Raw genomic sequence first — 18034 nt, forward strand, 5'->3', positions numbered from 1 at the left:
TCCATTATGGGTGCTGTCACCCCAAACCTGAAGGGGATTCCCTTTGTCCAGACCTTCCAGTGGTTCTGATGCAGCACGCCTAGTCCCTGGAAAATGCCCCTTGTGTCCTCTTACAGGGAGAACGGTCCTTTACAGGGGGCCCTTTAAAGGGGCACAGCCAATGTCAGGGATGTGACCCCAATATCCCAGTCCTTTCTCCGCCCTTCCTCCCTACCTGGGATCTCCTCACCCAGCACCTCTACCTCTGGTCCCCCAGCTGTGCCCTCACCTCATACCCCTACCTCTGGAATTCTCAGGAGCCCTCTTACCTGCACCCCAAATCATGGGACCCTCACTCAGCAGCCCTCTCATCCTGCACCCCCACCTCTGGGGCCCCCAGCAAGCCCTTCACTCCATGCCCGGACTCCTAAGAACCCTGGTAAACCCATCACCCCACACAACCCCGTTCCTGGAACACCCCAGCACCTCCGCATCCCATGCTCCCTATTCCTGGGACACCTGGCAGCCCCTTCACCCCACGCCAATGACTCTAACCACCCACTATCTGTCTTGTCTTATCTTGCAGCACCCAAGCCCCAGGGAGTGCCAGGAGCCTCTGGACGGAGGCAGAGCATTGCCTCCTGGAGCCCCGGAAGCAGAGTAGCCGCCATGCACATCCCCGAAAGCCTCCAGGACCTGGCTGACAGTGAAGCTGTGCAGTTTCTGAAGAGGCCAAAAACGATCCTGCGGATCTTCGCAGGGGTGAGGCCTTCCTGTGGCCCAGCTACCCCATGGGTGACAGAAAACAGGTCTCACCTCTTAGACACAGTGCAGAGGGAATGGGGGCCCCAAGAGGACAGATGGGGGAAAAGAAGCAAAAGGTAGATAATAACTGAAGTCACCTTTTTTAAAACTTTTATTTATTTTAAGTATGTTTTTCCAGGACCCATCAGCTCCAAGTCAAGTAGTAGTTTCAATCTAGTTGTGGAGGGCGCAGCTCACAGTGGCCCCTGTGGGGATCGAACCGGCAACCTTGTTGTTAAGAGCACTGCGCTCTAACCAACTGAACTAACCAGCTGTCCCCTGAAGTCACCTTCTACTGAGCACCTACTGTAGGCCCTATGCTATTCTAAGCACTTCTTACTCTCATAGGAAGAAACAACTCTTCAAAGTAGATGCTACGAACCCCATTTTTGAGATAAGAAAACTGAAGATCAGAGACGTTAAATCATTTTTATAAGGCTGCACTGTCCAAGGAGGTAGCCATAAGACACATGTGGCTGTTTCAAGTTAAACTAATTAAAATAAAATTTTCCATTCCTGAGTCATAGGGGCCACATTGCAGGTGCCCACCAGCCACATGTGGTTGGTGGCTCTGATATTGGACAGTGTGGATCAAGAACATTTCCATATGGCAGAAAGTTCCATTAGTGTTGTCTGAAGTTACACAGTCAGAGGCAGGATTCAAATTGGGGTCTGTGAGGTGCCAGAGTCTGTTCACTTTCCATCTCAGACAAGGGACAAGGAGAGGAGCAGTGGCTGGAGCTGCTAGGAAGAAAGCAGTACACAGAGGTGGAAAGATAATATATAACATAGAACTAAGATACCAGGTGTTGGGTGATCACTATGCCAGGCACTGTGCCAAGCAAGAGCTTTACGGGCATTTGTTTAATTATCACCATATTCTCAAAGAGTCAAGACACCTGGGCTCAAATCCTCATTCAGCAGCCCAGACTTTGCTGTGTGACCTTGGGCCGATCACTGTTCCTCTCTGGACGTCACTACATGAGGGGTCAGAGCAGTGCTGTCAACATTGCTCTCCACTGACAGGAGAGCAATGACAGTTGGAAACTGAAGCCAAGGGAGATAATGAGACTTGATACGGGTCATGAGAGTAGGTGGGGTGCCCTGGATCGAATCCAGGGTCCTAATCCAGAGTATCTCCTTCCTGCCCCTTCTGGAACCTGTGGTCAGAGGATCTAACAGGCCTGGCTTGGAATCCTGGCCCGGCCACATGCTGTCCACATAGGGTGACATACTCTTCAGTTTGCCTGGGCCAGTCCTGACTGTAATTATCAGTAGCACCACCTTTCATTCTCCAAAGTACCCCCTTTTTGTTTGATAACTTACCGGGTCACCCTATGTCTATGTGACCTTGAGCAAGTGACTTGATTTCTCTGAACCTCTGTACCTACGTGTGAGGAGAGGACACTAATATCCTGTTCACAGGAAGGACTGTTGTGAAAATGAAACAAGTTAATGTCTCTAAACTGACTAGCATGGACCTGGCACGTGGTAAACTTTCCTTAAATAGCAATTATTATTGGGACAAATCATTACTTGTGAACGAGGAGAAAGTTGGTTTTCCAGGGCCTAGCGTGATGGGGACTCGTGTCCACTGTCATTCTCACCCAGGGGAAGAGAGGAATTACGAGTTCCATGTCCTAGTTCCAGGTCCCTCACTGGTGTTAGCTCTTCTCCTCACCACGACTCCATGACATGGGCATTGTTACCCCCGGGTGACCCAAGGGGAAACTGAGTCTCGCAAAGGTTGAGTGATTTGTCCAAGGACATCATGCAGCTGGTGAGCAAGTCAGAAAGATCCGCGCACCTCCAAAGCTTTGGAAGGAAGGGCGGGTGGCAAGGAAGAAGGAGGCTCAGCTGGTGTGGACTGGTGTGGGGAAGGGGGAGGAAAGGGCGGCCGAACAATCGAACAATCGTGCCAGACGGTTTGGTCACAGACTTTGCCCGCCGGCCGCCTGCATCCTCCCACCCTTGTCCCTCCCTCCCTCCCGAACTCTCCTCCTTCCCCCCTGGCCTGGCTCCTCAGTAGGGACTCTCTGGGCAGCTGGTGCGCTTGTCCTCACCGCCGCCGCTTGCCAGCTGGTGCCTTAACTGATGAATCTTTGCTCCCTCCCTGGGGACAGGCCAGAGAGGGCGTGGAAGGAGGTTTGGACTCAGGCTTCTGAGGACTAGGATCCCTCCGGCCCAGCTGAGCCCCCTCCTCACATCCCCAGTGCCACAGCCCAAGGTTTTCAGGGTCAGTGAACAGAGTCAGACAACACACCGGCCTGGAAGTCAGGAGGGCTGGATCCCAGTCCCTCTCCCCCACGGACTGACCTTGAGAGGATACTTCTCCTCTGGGTGAATCATGAGAACTATCATTAAGGCTAAGTTCCCACCCCCGCATGCCCCCTCTTGGCAGCACGGAGACAGACTGGGAAACTGAGGCTCCAAGAAGTGAATGATTTTCCCAAGGCCACACAGCTGATGGAGTCAGCCGTGTTCTGGCTCTTTCCACTCCACCATAATGGCTTCGATTTATCACCTGTGAAACAGAAATGAATTACTAGCATCTAGCACGTGGGGCTGGTGTGAGGCTTCAGGGAGACGATGCAGACACAATGAATACAGATGGGCTCAAAAATGATCGATGGGGCTTCCTGTCCTTGCCCTGGCTCTGCCTCAGACCACCCCTTCTGTGGTCTCGGGCAAGACGCTCGCTCCCCTTCTGTGGACTCGGTTCTTCAGCTCCCAAACAGAATGGAGGCAAATACCCGTGGTCAATGAAAACGTGCTGGCCAAAGAGAGGGACTCCTTACTGTCATCATTGGGTCTCGTCATTATTATTATTATTATTATTATTATTATTATTATTATTATTATTTAGAGAAGGCAGTTAAGATAAAGGAGAGAGGAAAGATCAGCAGAAGCTGAGGAGTTTAGGGGTCGATCCTTTGCCTCCCCCGTCCCCGCTCCGAAGGGCAGGGCAAGAGCAAAGAAGAAAGGCCCAATGTCATTTATTCTTTCAACACATTTACTGAGGTCCAATCAGGTGCTAGATGCCAAGGAGAGAGAGAAGGATCCCACGTGGACCCTGTCCAGGAGGGGTTCAAATTCTAGTGGATGCCCCTACCCCTCACCTTGCTCCTGTCCCCAACACTGCCACATCTATCAATCCCCAAGTCCAATTTTACGTCCTAAATATCACTGGATTCCCCAGAGCCCAGACCTCAGCTCAGGCCTCAGCATTTCTAGCCTGGGCCTTCCCACCCATCTCCGACGATCTGTTGGCGTCTTGTCTTGCCCCCACCAATACATCATGACCCTAGAGATTTGCTTTAATTCCCAGGTCTGACCCTGGCCATCCTCTGCTCAGAGTCCCTCCATACATGTAATTAAATCCAAGTAAGAAATTTCACTGTCCCGACTCCCAAGGCGGGGCCCCTCTGTCTGGTGGTCTAGGCCTCTGAGCATTGGGCCCCACCCACTTTTCCAGCTTCCTCTCACACTGGATCCTGGATCCGTGAGATTTCTCCCCATTGCTGAAGGACCCCCACTCTGCAGGTCTGGCTTTAGCACACATGGCTCATCCTGCCTGGAATGCCTTCTTTCTCTGTCTGCCTGGAAAACTCCATCTTTAAGTGCAGTTCAGATCTCACCCTGTTTCCTCCCGAATCCAGCCCCACAACTTTGGTTCCTGCTAAAACCTCAACTCTCTCCGTGACCCCAGGCCCCAGCCTCCTCCCTGGCCTCCCAGCCTCCAGTCTCACCCCCTCCAGTCCATCTCTACATGGCCCCAAAGGGGCTTTCATACACCCAGAGCTGACTCTGCCCCTCCCCGCCTCACAGCCCTGCTATAGGTCCCTGTTGCCCTCCCGGCAACGTCCCCATTCCTTAGCCTTTCTCACCCTGCCACACTCCTACAGGCTTCGCCTCATCCAGAAAGCCCCCTGGAGCAATGTCCACTGCCCAACGCATACGCAAGCCAGTTCCCTGCACACCTGACACAGACCTTACCACGCTGCAGTGGGACTGGGACAAATAATTGGGGCTCACAATTTCCGCTGACTGGCATTGATAGGAACCCCTGCCCTCAAGGCGTCTGGTCCAGCTGGAGGCAGTATAGGATGGGGTTAAAGCAGACTCGGGAGCCAGACAGTGTGGTTCAAATCCAGGCACTGCCACTTACCAACTGACTGACCTCTCTGTGCCTCAGTTTTGTGAGCTGAAACACAGGACTGTTTGTAGTGCCCAGGGGGGTTGTAAGCATGTCACGGGCTCGTGCTTGTGTAGTACCTCAGTGCCGTTAAGTAAACACCATGGCAGGCAAGCACAGATGTGGACAACTGTACTATAATGTGCTGCCCGCAGCATCCACAGACGAGAGGGCCGGGGCTGCCCTGTCGGTAAGGTTTATTTGCTTTTAAAAAAGTCCTGAAGCAAAAGAAAAAAAAACCCGAAATGTTCATTAGGTCCTGAGTGTTTGTTACATTTCTCTCCATCCTCTCCATGTTTTTGGACTATTTCACAAATTTATTTTTTAAAAAATAAATGAGAATTAGCTAAGCTGGGAGGAAGGAGGAAGTTGCCGGCGGAGAGTAGAGCTTGGAGGCAGAGAGAAGCATCCTGATGGGAAATACTTTGCTCGTCATGTATATCAGGCCCTGGGCTTAGCATTTTAATTGGTACCTGGGTTTGGTGACAGATACCAGTTAGGGGTGGTAGAAGGGGAGCGTGGGTGAGGCGGGGTGAGTGAGGAGAGCTCACACCATGCAGGGCCTCAAAGTCCGGCCTGAGGGGCTGGGATTCTGACCTGGGGACACTAGGACGCCATGCGGGGCTGTGAGTAGGGTGTGGGGGGAAGGGCAAGGTGTGGAAAGACTCCTCTGGGGCTGTGGGGGATGGGCTGAGAGGCTGAGACTGGAGGCAGGGAGGCCTGGGAGGAGGGTGGGGGGTGAGGGAGAGGAGGAGGCCTGAGCTAGCATGGAGACGATGGAGGAGGGACAGGCTTGGAGGCTCTGAGGACCTGATAGGGAGGGAGGGGCCAGAACTGTCCCCTGGATGTCAGCAGGACGGGGCCACAGATGGGGAGGATGCGTGGGTTTGGGGAGACACTGAGCTCCTCTCCGGGCCCTGGGAATGCCCCTCCTGCACCCACAGGTCTTCTCCCTCATCGTCTTCTCCTCCCTGCTGACCGACGGCTACCAGAACAAGACGGGCTCTTCGCAGCTCCACTGCGTGTTCAACAGCAACAACATTGCCTGCAGCTTCGCCGTGGGGACCGGCCTCCTGGCCTTCTTCAGCTGCCTGACCTTCCTGGCCCTGGACGCCCACGAGAGCCGCATCGCCAGCAGCCGCTTCAAGACGGCCTTCCAGCTCCTGGACTTGATCCTGGCTGGTGAGCCCTGGAGACCCCCGCCCAGAGCTGCCCTGCTCTTGCTCCCCCAGGACAGCGCCCTTCGCCCCTCAGCCGGCCTCTGACCATCCTCCACGTGTGACCCAAAGCTCTGTCCCTCCCTTCTCACGGCTTGTCTACTCCTGCAATTTCCTCTCTGGGGAATTACGACTCACCCTTTAGACTCAGTGCAAGGGTCACCTCTTCTGATCCCCAGGCCAATTCTAGAAGCCTCCCTTCTGCCCAGTTTTTTCCTTCCATTCACCTCCTTTCTTCACCTCACATTTCTTGAAAAGCCTCCGGGTGTTAGGAGCTGGAGTTCAGAGCCCCAAGCCAGACAGACCTGGGTTCGAAATTTCAACCCTGGGACCCCCTGTGGGCTCACATGGGTCTCCTCCCCTCTCTGAGCTTCACTAGAATCTGGGATGAAAACCCCACCTTGCAGGGTTTTTCTGAGGATGAAATAAAAGAAAGGACACCTCTAGTAATATTGACCTTACTGGGCACTTCCCGTGTGTCATTTACTCCTCAGAACCACCCAAGAAGGTAAGCCCTGCTCATATTCCCGTATTACAGAGGAGGAAACTGAGGCTTCAGGAGGTTATGTCATTGGGCTGCTGAGTGGCAGATCCAGGTTTCCAAACAAAGTGTCGCCTCGGTTAGCCAACCACCCTACATAGAGCCTGGCGCTCAGTAAGGGCTAAATAAATGCTCATTTCTTTTCCTCACGACCAGGCCTCCTGTGTCTCAGTCTGGATGACCTTATCCTCCCCCTCGCCCCTTCCTCCTTCTCGGCACAGGGCCAGTCCGGCGTCTCAGGGCTGGGAGGGCCCTCAAAGGGCATTGAGTCCAGCACTGTCCGAGAACTTTCTGTGAGGGTGGGAATGTTCGGTGCCCGCGCTCCCCAATATGGGCGCCGCAGGCCACATGTGGCCCCCGAGTACTCGAACTGTGGCCAGTATGACCATGAAGCTGAATTATTTTTAATTCAGTTTGAATTGATTGAAATGTAAATAGCCATGCGTGTGGACAGTGTGGCTCCACTCCAGCGCCAGCGGTCCTCCCTGAGCCTGCTCTCCCCCCCACCCCTCTTCTCTCCTGCAACCCCAGTCCTCTGGACAGGCACCTGGTTCGTGTGTTTCTGCTTCCTGGCCAACCAGTGGCAGCGTTCGCCACCCAAAGAGTTCCTCCTGGGGAGCAGCAGCACCAAGGCGGCCATCACCTTTGCTTTCTTCTCCATCTTCGTCTGGGTGAGGATGAGCCTTCTGTCCCCAGCACCCTCTGCAGAGCAGGGGCGGGCGGGCTAGAACAGGCTTGCTCTCACTCAGCTCCCCTGGGCCTCCACTGGCCTCTTCCGAGACTCCCAGGCAAATTGAAAAGGCGTCCCTTCCTCCGAGCAGACGCAGCCCAGCACCGGGCATCGTGCCAGTGCCCTTGTCCAGTGAGAGTGGGCACAGCCACACCCTGCATCTCCCTCCCAGGCCAGGCCCCAGCCCGGGTCCCTCTCCTCCCCGTCCAATCCAAACCAGCCTCCAGCACGCCCTTCTCTGCCCACAGATATTCCAAGCCTACCTGGCCCTCCAGGACCTCCGGAATGATGCTCCAGTCTCCTACAAGCGCTCCCTGGATGAGGGTGGCGTGGTGCTGACCACTCTGTCCCCCCCCTCTGCTGCCAGCCCCATCAACATGCCCAGCACTGGCACCACCAATGTGAATTATGCCAGCTCTGCCCTGTCCCCTTATCTGACCGCTCCGAAGGTCCCCCGCCTCGTTATGATGCCCGACAGCTAGACCGCCTCCCCCTCAGTAAAGACATCATTCTCCCTCCAGAAGGGTTTCTGCAAACAGCTCTGTCCTTCTCGTCTGTTCCTCGCTGGTCTGTCAAGTGGCCCACGATGGGGAGCAATCCTACAGGGTCACCCCAGGGTCTCTGCAGTGGGTCCCTATCAGCTCCTGGACTCTCCCTCCGGGAACCAGCATGATCGTGGCAGATCAGGCAGAGGTGGTGAGAGGAAGGGACTTGTCTTTTGGACCCGGTACACATCAAGCCCTTTGCTCCTCACACTAGCCATGGGAGGGAGGCACGGGGCACCCCACGGTACAGTGAGGAAGCTCAAATTCAAAGAGAGAGAAGGCTCCCGCTTGTGGAGACAGTGCTAAGAACCTGGACCAACACGGGGCCGGCCTGACACTGACGCTGAAGCCCAAGCCCTTTCACTCACCCCAGTTACAAGGGACCCAACTCAAAACCAAACTGTGTGAGGAGTCATGAAAGGAACGGGATGGCGAGTCCGTGCCTGAGCTCAGGGAGATCCCTGTCTTCAAATATTTGGAAGACTGTCTTAGGGGAAGAGGGACGTTTATTGCAGAACCCTGAAGCTCATCGGGGACTTGTGCACAGGCCACAAAATGCTTCTGCTTGTAGGGTAACCCCAGTGGGCGAAGCACCCACTAAGGGACTTGTGGGGACAGGGGCAGCCTTCATTCAGCACCCACTATTCAGTACTGTGGGCCTGGGGTGTCTAGAGCTACGCTGTCCGATTGAAATACAGTGAGAACCAGAGGGCGGAATTTTAAATAGTCTAGTAGCCATGTTAAGAAAAGTAGAACAAAACAAGTGAAATGTTCATATATTTTATTTAACCCAGTATATCCAAAATATTATTTCAACATGTTATCAATATAAAAAATTAAGTATCTTACATTCTCTCATACCAAGTTTTCAAAATCCTTTGCATTATTTTACATCTCAATTTGGACTCACCACATTTCAAGTGCTAATGGTTGCATATATCTGCTGGCTACCATATTGGACAGTGCAACTCTAGAACCTTCTGGTTTTTCTAGAACAATTGGACATCCCTTTCTTTTTAAGTGGAATTAGTTGGCAATGAATACAAAAAAAATTTTTTTTATGCAGGCCAAGCCAAACACACCCACACGTGTCACGGTGGCCTTCATTCATTTACAAACTGGATGAAGGGATATAAATTGTGGGGAGTCAAATATGGGTTCTGTGGTCCCTTTGTGAGGTTTCCCATGTGGCAGGCCCCATGCTCAGATCTGGGGGTACAGCATAAATAGGATGCAGTCTCTGTGGGCATCTGGAGGTGGCAGCAGTGCAGTGGAGTGGGCAGCATTGTGACCTGGGTGATGGGAGAATTCGAGCTCTAGTCCTCACTGTCGCTAGCTGGATAAGCTGGGACATCACTTAACTTCTCTGGGCCCAAGCTGTGTTGGTTGGAAAACTAGAGACTCGGACCAGATTGAGATTGATGGTTTTCAGACTGTTTTCAAAGACGTGCCAACTCCAAAGCTACCCTACCAGCCCTGTTCCTGCGTTTTTCCTATCAGATTTCTGGGCACCATTCCTCTAAATAGAAGGTCTCTCCACTTAAAAGAAAAACATAAACAGTTGCAAAGCCTTACAGCAGTGGCTAAATATACAGGCTCATGTCAGGACCCCAACCTCTGACACTCGCCCTCTAAGCCTCGATTTCCTCCTCCAGAGTGCCCGCACTTCAGAGGAACTAGGAGGGTCCAGTGGGCAGCTCTGTGTAACCCACATTGCCTAGTATTTACGAATGCTAGGGAAATGCCAGCTACCTGCCTCCTGCCGCTTCCAGAGCCGTCCTACAGAACTGGGGGTGGTTAAGGAAGGTCTCAGCAGACATCTAGGGAGTCTGACTAAAAAAAACCCCAAAGATTACAAGGTCTGGGCAGGTAACGCGAGTGAAGGAAACAGGCCAGGTATGAAGTCAATCTAGAGGGAGATGTGGAAAATATCTCACTTTCCTTTTAACTCCACCAAACAAAAACAAAAATCAAGCATGTCAGCCCAATAATAAATGGTAACAGCCCCTCAGCCAAATCCTGGGGACTGTAGTGGAAAGCTCGCATCCCATCCGTTCAGCTCCAGCCATCTGCTGCCCCCCAGAAACGAGAACCCGGCATTGTCAGACTGACGGATTTTTTTTCAAGAGAAGCCAGAAATTCGGATTTTAATGCAAAACTCTGTTTTTTAAAGACTGGCAAATGATTTTTTTTTTTTTTTTTAAAGAAAAAAAAATGGCTCAACAAAATGCCAGATGAAGGTGGGACGGGGGCTGCCCGTTGGTGACATCTGTAGTTCCTCTGGAACCCCGAGATTCGGGAGAACAGGCAGGGAAGTTCTGTGCCAAGATAAGAAGAATCTTTGAGATTTTTTTTTTCTCCCAAGTGTCTTTCTCAGTGGAGCTACAAGGAGTCAGGGTGCAGCTCAGTCTTGGGAAACCCAGTTTCTCATCTTCCTGCTCCTCCCAGGTCTTAGTTGCCTGCGGACGGGTAACGGGATAAAGCAAAAGCAGAGGGGCCGGGCCGGGACCCCACAAACGCCAGAGAGAGAGGGCAAGGAGTAGCCAAAGAGAGGCACCATTTTCCTTGGTTTATTTCAAGAGAACAAAGAATCAACCATCAATTCTGTACAAAAACATGGCAGCAGAGTCATGGTGACCCTCGGGCCAGGCCCCTCCCCACACCCGGTCCCTTACCCCCTAAATTGCCCAAAAAACGACAAGACTAAAAAACCCGAACTCTGGGAAAAAATTATTATGAAAATCCAGTGGAGACCTTCCCTCCCCATCTCACTCTCCCCAGCCCAGAAGTTTGGGGGCTGTGTTCATGGCCCGGGTGGCAGGTCGGGGAGGAAGGTGTAGCAGATTTAGTGTTTGGCAAACAGTGGGGCTCGGGGGTAGGATCTGAAAGGGAGTTGAGGGACTTGGGGAAGAGACAAGATCTCAGACCCGGTACCCCCCCCATATAGGACATTCGAAACAGTTTATAAAAATCAGGGCCAGAGTAGAAGAGAAACAAGTCATCGGAATCAAAAACTAAATAGCAGAAAGATTTTTTTTTTCTTCTTCTCTAAAAGGCAAAAAACTACAAACAGCCCAGGTCCTGAGCTCCCCAAGTCCTGGGTCATCCACCGCCCCCTGAAACCCGGCAGGAGGGGGATGGGGAGTGGGGAGAGGTTGGTTCTTAACAGAGTCACCCTGGACAGGAAGGCTCTTGTCTTTGTCACCTTCCTCTGCCTCTGGCCGGCCGCTGGAGGAGAGGGATGGCGAGGACCAGGGCTACGCTGGCAAACTCAGCTTCTTCCCCTTTAGGACTGTGAGGAGAGAAAAGGGGGCGGGCATGACCATCGGGCCACCCACAGAGGGGACAGCCTCCCACAGCCAGAGCAGGGGCCTGGACACTTGGGCTGGGCAGAGATGCAAGGACAGTCGGCCCCACAACCCTGGATTATAAACGGGGATCAGCCTGAATTACTGAGGGGTAAGGCGGGGAGAGCCTAGTCTCATCCTAGGGGCTGAGCATTGAGGCTGGAAGAGGCCCCATTTCTTCTTGTGCAGGCTGTTCCTCTTCCACCCTCAAGGGACTCTTGGTCTAGAGGCCTTGGAGCTTGATGGGAGCTGGGGTCAGAGGTTCTGGCAACGATGGCTGGTGAGACCACCATCTTCCACCCTCACAGCCTTAATCCTGAGGGGTCTCGTGGTGCCTCCAATCTCTACCCTCCTGTAGCCTTTTTCCTTCACACCGACTGACTTCTGATTTCTCAGGTCTCTGCTTTAACTGTCATCTCCTCTAAGACGTCATCTCCCGACACCCCCTCCCCATGTGAAGTGGCCCCCTCACTCTCCACAGCTGTTCACTAACACATCCCTGGTTTCTTCCTGTCATAGCCTTTCGCACTACTTGCAATCATCTCTCTTTACTGGTGCATTCACCAGTCCTCCCCACTAGAATTATAAGGGGAAGGGAAGGCCTCATCCATCTTTTTTCCTACTGTTGCATCCCCAGAGCCTAGTGCTGGCCAGGATCATAGAACATGTGCAATAAATGTGTTGATTAAATGAATGAATGAGTGGATCTCAGTGGGCCTGAATCCCTGAGTGAGGACAGAAATTAATGAACAGAGAGGAGGCCATCCCTTTTCTGAGCACTGCTAGGGCTGGGGAGATGGGAATTCTGGAATTTTGTGGGTGTAAGACTGAAACCCTATGGATCTGGAACCTCAGGGCAGGAGCGGGGGTAGGACAAATTCCGAGAGAGGAAAAGTCAAAGGCCACCCTTGCCCCTCTCTGTGTCTCTTCCTCAACACCCAGAGGCTGGGTCTCTGTGTGTGGTCCAGGGAGGAGGCAGGAAGGCGGCCCCTGCTGCCTTGCTATCTTCACTCAGAGACGTGGGGGGCGGAGGAGAAAAAACTCCTTGGTCCTCAGGGAGGCCGTGGATGAAGGGCTGAATTCCAGGGATGGCAGTGAGCCTAGGACCCTGGAAGATGGAAGAAGCTCTCCCTCCCTTGAGTGATAAAGGGCTGGGGAGAGGGAGGGCAGGAGGGGGAAGGGAGCAGGACCCTTTTCAGCCGGCCCCCCCCATGCTGGCTACCTTTGGTAATGTAGAGGTAGAAGAAATCGCAGTACAGGACTGTCTGGACCAGGCCGGCCACAATGGCGATGAGGTCGAAGAAGCCCTCGAAGTGATAGCGCCAGATCCAGTTAAAGAGATAGAGCGTGCGGTAGACGCCCAACGCAAACAGGTAGTGGCTGGTGATGGTCTCTGCCTCGCCTGTCTTGCTCACCATGAAGAGCTGCGGCAGGATGGCCACTGACTCCAGATAGATGGAGAAGGTCCAGAGGATCTGCAGGGAGGCCAGGGAGCAGGGGCAGAGGACAGGATGAGGCGGGAGGGGACAGGGTGGGAGAGAAGGCAGACTGGTGACAGGTGCAGTGACGTTGGGGAGAGAGGAGAACGGGACAGTGAAGCCTGCTGGGCACTGACTGTGTGCCAGACACCACTCTGCCCATGTCATGCGTATTCTAATTTAATCCTCACAACGACCCCATGGGGGAGGGGCTATATGAGCATCCCCATTCTACACAGGAGGAAACTGAGGCCCAGAGAGAAGAAACTTGTCCAGGACCGTGCAGCTAATAAGTGGCAGAGCTGAGATTCAAACCAAGGGACCAGGTTGGAATCTTGGTTCTGAGACTTTCCTTCTATGAGACCTTGGGCAAAAGACCCAGATTCTCCAAGTCTCCACTTATCTCTAAAATGGAGATGATTTTCCTGCCCTCATAGAGCGAAATTTGATGTGGAATCCTTAGAGACATTAATCAGACTGGGCCACTCCCTGGCTTAAAACCCTCCAGTAGCTACTTCTTATCACAACCAGAATAAAATCCAAATCTAACCTTGGTCTTCAAAACCCTCCCTGATTTAGCCTCATCTCCTATTCCCGCCCCTCTCTCTCTGGGCTACAGCCAGGACTTCTTTCTGGTCCTCCAACATGCCAGGCTCCTATCCACCTCAGGGCCTTTGCACTTGCTATTCCCTCAGCAAGTCCCCCAGATTGTCACATTCTGCCTCTTCTACCTCCTTCCAGCCTCAGCTCACCAGAGAGAGCTAAGAGAGGCCTTCCCTGACCATCCTCCCCCAAGGGCTGTCACATCACCCCATTTATTCTCTTTCTTGGCAGCTCTCACCAAAATGTGAGCCATGGGGTGCAAGATCCTACGTTTTGTTCAGCCCATGACCCCAGCACCTGGCACAATGCCTGGCATATATTTGATGCCTGAATGAATGAATGAATGAATGAGTGAATGAATGGAAGTGATCTCCCCATGTGCTTGTCACAGGCCAACATTTAGGGAACAGTAACTATCAGTCTTAAGCGGGACAGGGCATCATGGGAGGGGGTAAGAAGAGGCTACAGACATCTGTTGGCCCTTTTTCAGTCCTTAGCAACCTGAAAGTCCCACCTGGGGTGATTTGGGATCTGTACGTCCACTGAAACCTCCCCTCAGAGAACCAGGCCAGGTGGCAGGTATGGCTCCTCCCCAGTTGTTTCAGTTTGTGGGAGGGAAGTGGGGAACATCAGAATGTATTCATAACAATGCCGGCTTACATAGCATTTACTACATGCCAGGCATTGCTCCCTGCACCTTACAGGTATTAACTGGCTACTGCCTTCACCTCTGAGGTAAGTCCTACTCTTATCTCCATTATACAGATGAGGAGACTGAAGCCAAGGTCACACAGCTAAAGTGTGATAGAAACAGCTTCCTACCCAGGCAGCTGGACTCCAGGGTTTGTTCCCATAATTGCTCAGAGGCCTCCGGCAACGCTCTTAGCAAGTCAGGTTAGTGGAGGCTCTCGGGAAAGGTACCCATTAAATTGATGCAGACACAACTGTTACCTTGGGGTTATCCTTGGGAATAGAATTGCAACATAAGAGTAGATGGAAGGTCATGTTTCCATCACATTTATTTTACCTATTCATGAGGTCTGAATTTTTAAAGAACAGTTTCCTCTATGATTAAAGAATAATTGATCTTGCACCAACTAATAGTGTGGGCTTTGAAAGCACGAGGACCTGGGTTCAAATCCTGTGAGCTCTCCCCTCTGAGCCTCACCTTAGTCCTCCAAGATGTGGGGTTGAAGATGTCTGCTTCCCCAGGTGGCCGAGGGATCAGACAGGATGATATTATATTAAGAATGGCCAGCATGGAGCCAGACACACACTTTGCACAAGTGACCTCCCCCACTCTGAATGAGGTTAACCAAAATAGCTGGAGTCAAAAGGCCTGGGTTCTGGTGTGGCCTCTTCCACCTGGAGCAAGCCCCACTGCCTCCCTCAGCCTCAGTCTCCCCATATGAAAAATGGGCCCAGATTGGGTGAGTGCTCTGGGCAAGGTGGTGACAATGATATGTCTGCAAAATCTAGGGCCTGCAGCCACACCCGGGGTTCCCTCCACAGCATGGTGCAGCCTCCCTGACATTTCTGGGACCCATGGGCCAAAGTCACCCTATGTCAGATTTGTCTGGCTTGCAGGGAACTTTTAAAAATACATCTTGAATCTGTGGCCAAAATTTTAAAGCGAAATCTTGCAGGAAATCTTCTGAATTGTGGCTTCTGTTGAAAATATCAGCCTACCTGATCACTCAGGGGCAGCTTCCTACAAGGCAGGAGTGGGCCTTGGGGAGGAAGGCTTGATCTGAATTTGATTCCTGCCAGGCTCCAGGAGCCAGGAGATTGCAGACTTAACATAGGCCCTCCCAAAATTCCTCCCAGGAATTTGCACAGGTCCCACCAAAATGCCACAGAATAAAAACCACGACAGCTAATGCCTAAAAGTTACCAGCATGGTATTGAACAATTCAGTCTGAACAAACATTGACATAGCACTTCCTACCTAGTGCCAGACACTGTGCTTTACCAATATTAACCCCTCATTAGAACCCTGTGAAGTAGGAATTGATTATCCCCATTTTACAGGTGAGGAAACTGAGGCACAGAAAAACTGATTTGCCCAAAGTGCCACAGCTGCTAAGTAGGCTTCGAATCACTGCTCTCTGGTTCTATAGTCTATGTGTTTCTACTACTAAGCGATGCTGTCTAATTTCAGTAAATCTTCACAATGACCTGATCTCGAATTTACAAATGGGGACACTTTGGCACAAAGAGGTCAAGTCACATGCCCAAGGTCATGCTACTAGAAGGGAGCACATCTGGGATTCAAATTCAAGTAGCCTGGCTCCAAAGCCCCTGTTCCCAATTCCTAGGCTGCCAATGACCTTGGACGAGTCATTTAGACGCCATGTGCCTCAGTTTCCCCACTTGTAAAATGGGGCTGGTGTGAAAAGTAATGAGTTAATATACGCAAAATATTTAGAGCAGCACCTGGCACACGGTGAGTGCTACTGCTGTGGCATTAATACCACCTGAGTCCACAGCCCTTGCTCTGAACTTTATGTTCTAAAATAAGGAAGTTTGAGCAATCTTTGCAGAAGGAAGCCTTTGAGAGGGTCCACTGTCAACAGCCATTCTGGCACAACCCATCCCCCCACTACAGGGACCCTGCCAGATAGGCTACCTCTAGAGGGGTAAAGTCATGGTTGACCAGGAACGCCAGGATGGCCGTGGGAACAACAAGGAACTCCACCCGAAATGTGTCGTGGTTCCCATCATAAGTGGCTTTGAACTTGCTGTAAATCATCCAGACTGTGGTGAAGGAGCAGGCAATATAGACCACCTGTCAAGGAGGATGATGAGGAGGGCGCTTCAGCTCACAGCACAGGGCCTGTGCTCCCAACAGGCTCAGTCCCAGAAGTCTGGAACCCCAGGCCCCTTCTCCCTCAGACCAAGGAGTCTCAGCCCCTGTCACCTCCTCCCACAGACCATCCATCTGTATGCCGCCAGCCCTCTCCTCCCTCAGACCCACAAGTCTTGGGACCCACACTACCTCCTCCCTGGGACCCTCACCTGGGTCCCCCAGCAAGAGGGCACAGTAGGTGAGGGAGAGCCTTTACCTTCATGCACGTGTTGTAGAGTGAGATGTAGTTGGTGAAAAGGTCCAGGTAACGGGCAGTGAACACCACAGCAAACAGGACCTGGCTCTTGCCTGAAATCCCTGTGGTCCAGAGAGAGTGGGGGAGTCTGGGGGTGGGCTACGCGGGGAATAAACCAAGGCCCCGCGCCTGGGACCAGCCTGGAGGCAGCTCTGGAGTGCAGCTGTCCCTGGAGGCCTCCCCAGCCCGCCTGCCCGAGCAGGGTCCTTTCCCGCGGCTCACAGACAGGGGGCAGCCGGGCCCCAGAGCTAATCCAGCCCGAGGCTCTGTCCCAGGCTAGGCCTCATGGCCACCCTCGGTCTCCTCCGGGTCCTCGCAAGTTCAGACACCAGGTAGGGTCTCGGGAGGCCCCCACTTGACCTCAGCGCCCCCAGAACCGGACGCGTCCCTTCCGCTCTCTTCCTGGCCGCCACGGTCCACGTCACCAACTCCCAGCCACCTCCCTGCTAGCCACGGCTCCCTGTTCATGCTCCGGAACCCCGGGGGCCGCCCAGCTAGTGGCTGGAGGAAGGCTGAATTGGGTGCCTGGAGCCACCCCCACCAGACTGTATGCACCCCCCAGTTTGGTGAAGGGAGCTGACCCTCCGGTGACCCCGGCCTGGGAGGGGGAACCCCAGCAAGTGATAGGGGGAGGGACTGGTCCCCTAGTGCCTCCAAACCCTTCCCCGAGTCCTGGGATGTCCCCCGCACTCGCCCCCCTTTCTTCCGCCCCCGTGGGCGTCTCACCGGCACACGAGCGGGACTTCCAGATTTTGAGCAGTAGCAAGATGATGGCTAGGAGGTGGGAGAGGTCTCCCAGGAATCGGAAGAGATTCATGGTTGGGGGATCTGGCAGGGCTGGAGGGAGGCAGGCTGGCGGGGGTCTGCCCCCTGGGGTTGCTGTTCTGGCCGGGCGGCTGGGCTGGAGGGCGGGAGAGGGGCCCTCGGGTGGGCTCCGCTCCTGGGAGGGGGCTCTGGGAGGGGGAGCCGAGGCGGGAGCTGTTGGCTTAGCCTGAGCTGGGGAGAAGGGGGAGAGTAGGAGAGGGAGGAGTCTGGGCGGGGAGGCTCCGCCCCCGAGGGCGGAGTCCCGACTCTCTGGCGCCCCCTACTCTGCACCGGCCGGCTAGCAGAGTTGGCGCTGAATGCACCCCGAAGGCTACCTCCTAGAAATTTGCGGGTTCGCTGGGATCTGAAACTCCCAAATTCGGCACCTGCTCTTCCAGGCAGTCTATGCCCAGACTTTGCCCTTGACAGCGATTCAGGAGGCTGGCCTCTGAGCGTTAAAAATCTTAGACAGGGACCCAGAGGCTAGCTTTTCATGGTCCTCTAGCTCTAATCCATCCAAAAGACAAGAAAGCAGCCCCCCAGAGCCTCTCTCAGACCCAGGAGTCTGGGACCCCAGCACATTCATACCCCAGGCCTCATAAATCTGGAATCCCAACGCTTCCACCCTCAGACCTATAAGTCTAGGGCCCCAGTCCCACTCCCAGGACCCAGGAGTCCAGGCTGCCA

General features: G+C 53.3%; 2 protein-coding genes across 2 annotated transcripts; one reads left to right on the plus strand and one right to left on the minus strand.

Moving 5' to 3' along the window:
• Positions 1 to 574: 574 nt before the first annotated feature.
• Positions 575 to 7972, plus strand: SYNGR4 (synaptogyrin 4). Its single transcript, XM_033128956.1, has 4 exons — positions 575 to 741; positions 5923 to 6160; positions 7268 to 7407; positions 7715 to 7972. The coding sequence occupies exons 1-4, from the start codon at positions 649 to 651 to the stop codon at positions 7946 to 7948; spliced, it is 705 nt and encodes a 234-aa protein (XP_032984847.1). The 5' UTR covers positions 575 to 648; the 3' UTR covers positions 7949 to 7972.
• Positions 7973 to 10551: 2579 nt separating this feature from the next.
• Positions 10552 to 17553, minus strand: KDELR1 (KDEL endoplasmic reticulum protein retention receptor 1). The gene is made up of 5 exons (XM_033128271.1): positions 17270 to 17553; positions 16505 to 16605; positions 16069 to 16227; positions 12581 to 12833; positions 10552 to 11303 (listed from the first exon to the last, which is right to left on the minus strand). The coding sequence occupies exons 1-5, from the start codon at positions 17358 to 17360 to the stop codon at positions 11269 to 11271; spliced, it is 639 nt and encodes a 212-aa protein (XP_032984162.1). The 5' UTR covers positions 17361 to 17553; the 3' UTR covers positions 10552 to 11268.
• Positions 17554 to 18034: the final 481 nt, after the last annotated feature.

The sequence above is a fragment of the Rhinolophus ferrumequinum genome, chromosome 15, assembly GCF_004115265.2.
Source record: "Rhinolophus ferrumequinum isolate MPI-CBG mRhiFer1 chromosome 15, mRhiFer1_v1.p, whole genome shotgun sequence".
Taxonomy (NCBI): Eukaryota; Metazoa; Chordata; class Mammalia; order Chiroptera; family Rhinolophidae; genus Rhinolophus; species Rhinolophus ferrumequinum.

Excerpts from the sequence above, each read along its gene's own strand:
- SYNGR4 (XM_033128956.1), top strand. The coding sequence starts at position 649 with ATGCACATCCCCGAAAGCCTCCAGGACCTGGCTGACAGTGAAGCTGTG. Across the intron at positions 6,161-7,267 it reads CCTGGACTTGATCCTGGCTG|TCCTCTGGACAGGCACCTGG; the intron begins GTGAGCCCTGGA and ends CTGCAACCCCAG. Across the intron at positions 7,408-7,714 it reads TCTTCTCCATCTTCGTCTGG|ATATTCCAAGCCTACCTGGC; the intron begins GTGAGGATGAGC and ends CTCTGCCCACAG.
- KDELR1 (XM_033128271.1), bottom strand. The coding sequence starts at position 17,360 with ATGAATCTCTTCCGATTCCTGGGAGACCTCTCCCACCTCCTAGCCATC. Across the intron at positions 12,834-16,068 it reads ATGACTTTACCCCTCTAGAG|ATCCTCTGGACCTTCTCCAT; the intron begins GTAGCCTATCTG and ends GCCTCCCTGCAG. Across the intron at positions 11,304-12,580 it reads CTACCTCTACATTACCAAAG|TCCTAAAGGGGAAGAAGCTG; the intron begins GTAGCCAGCATG and ends CTCTCCTCACAG.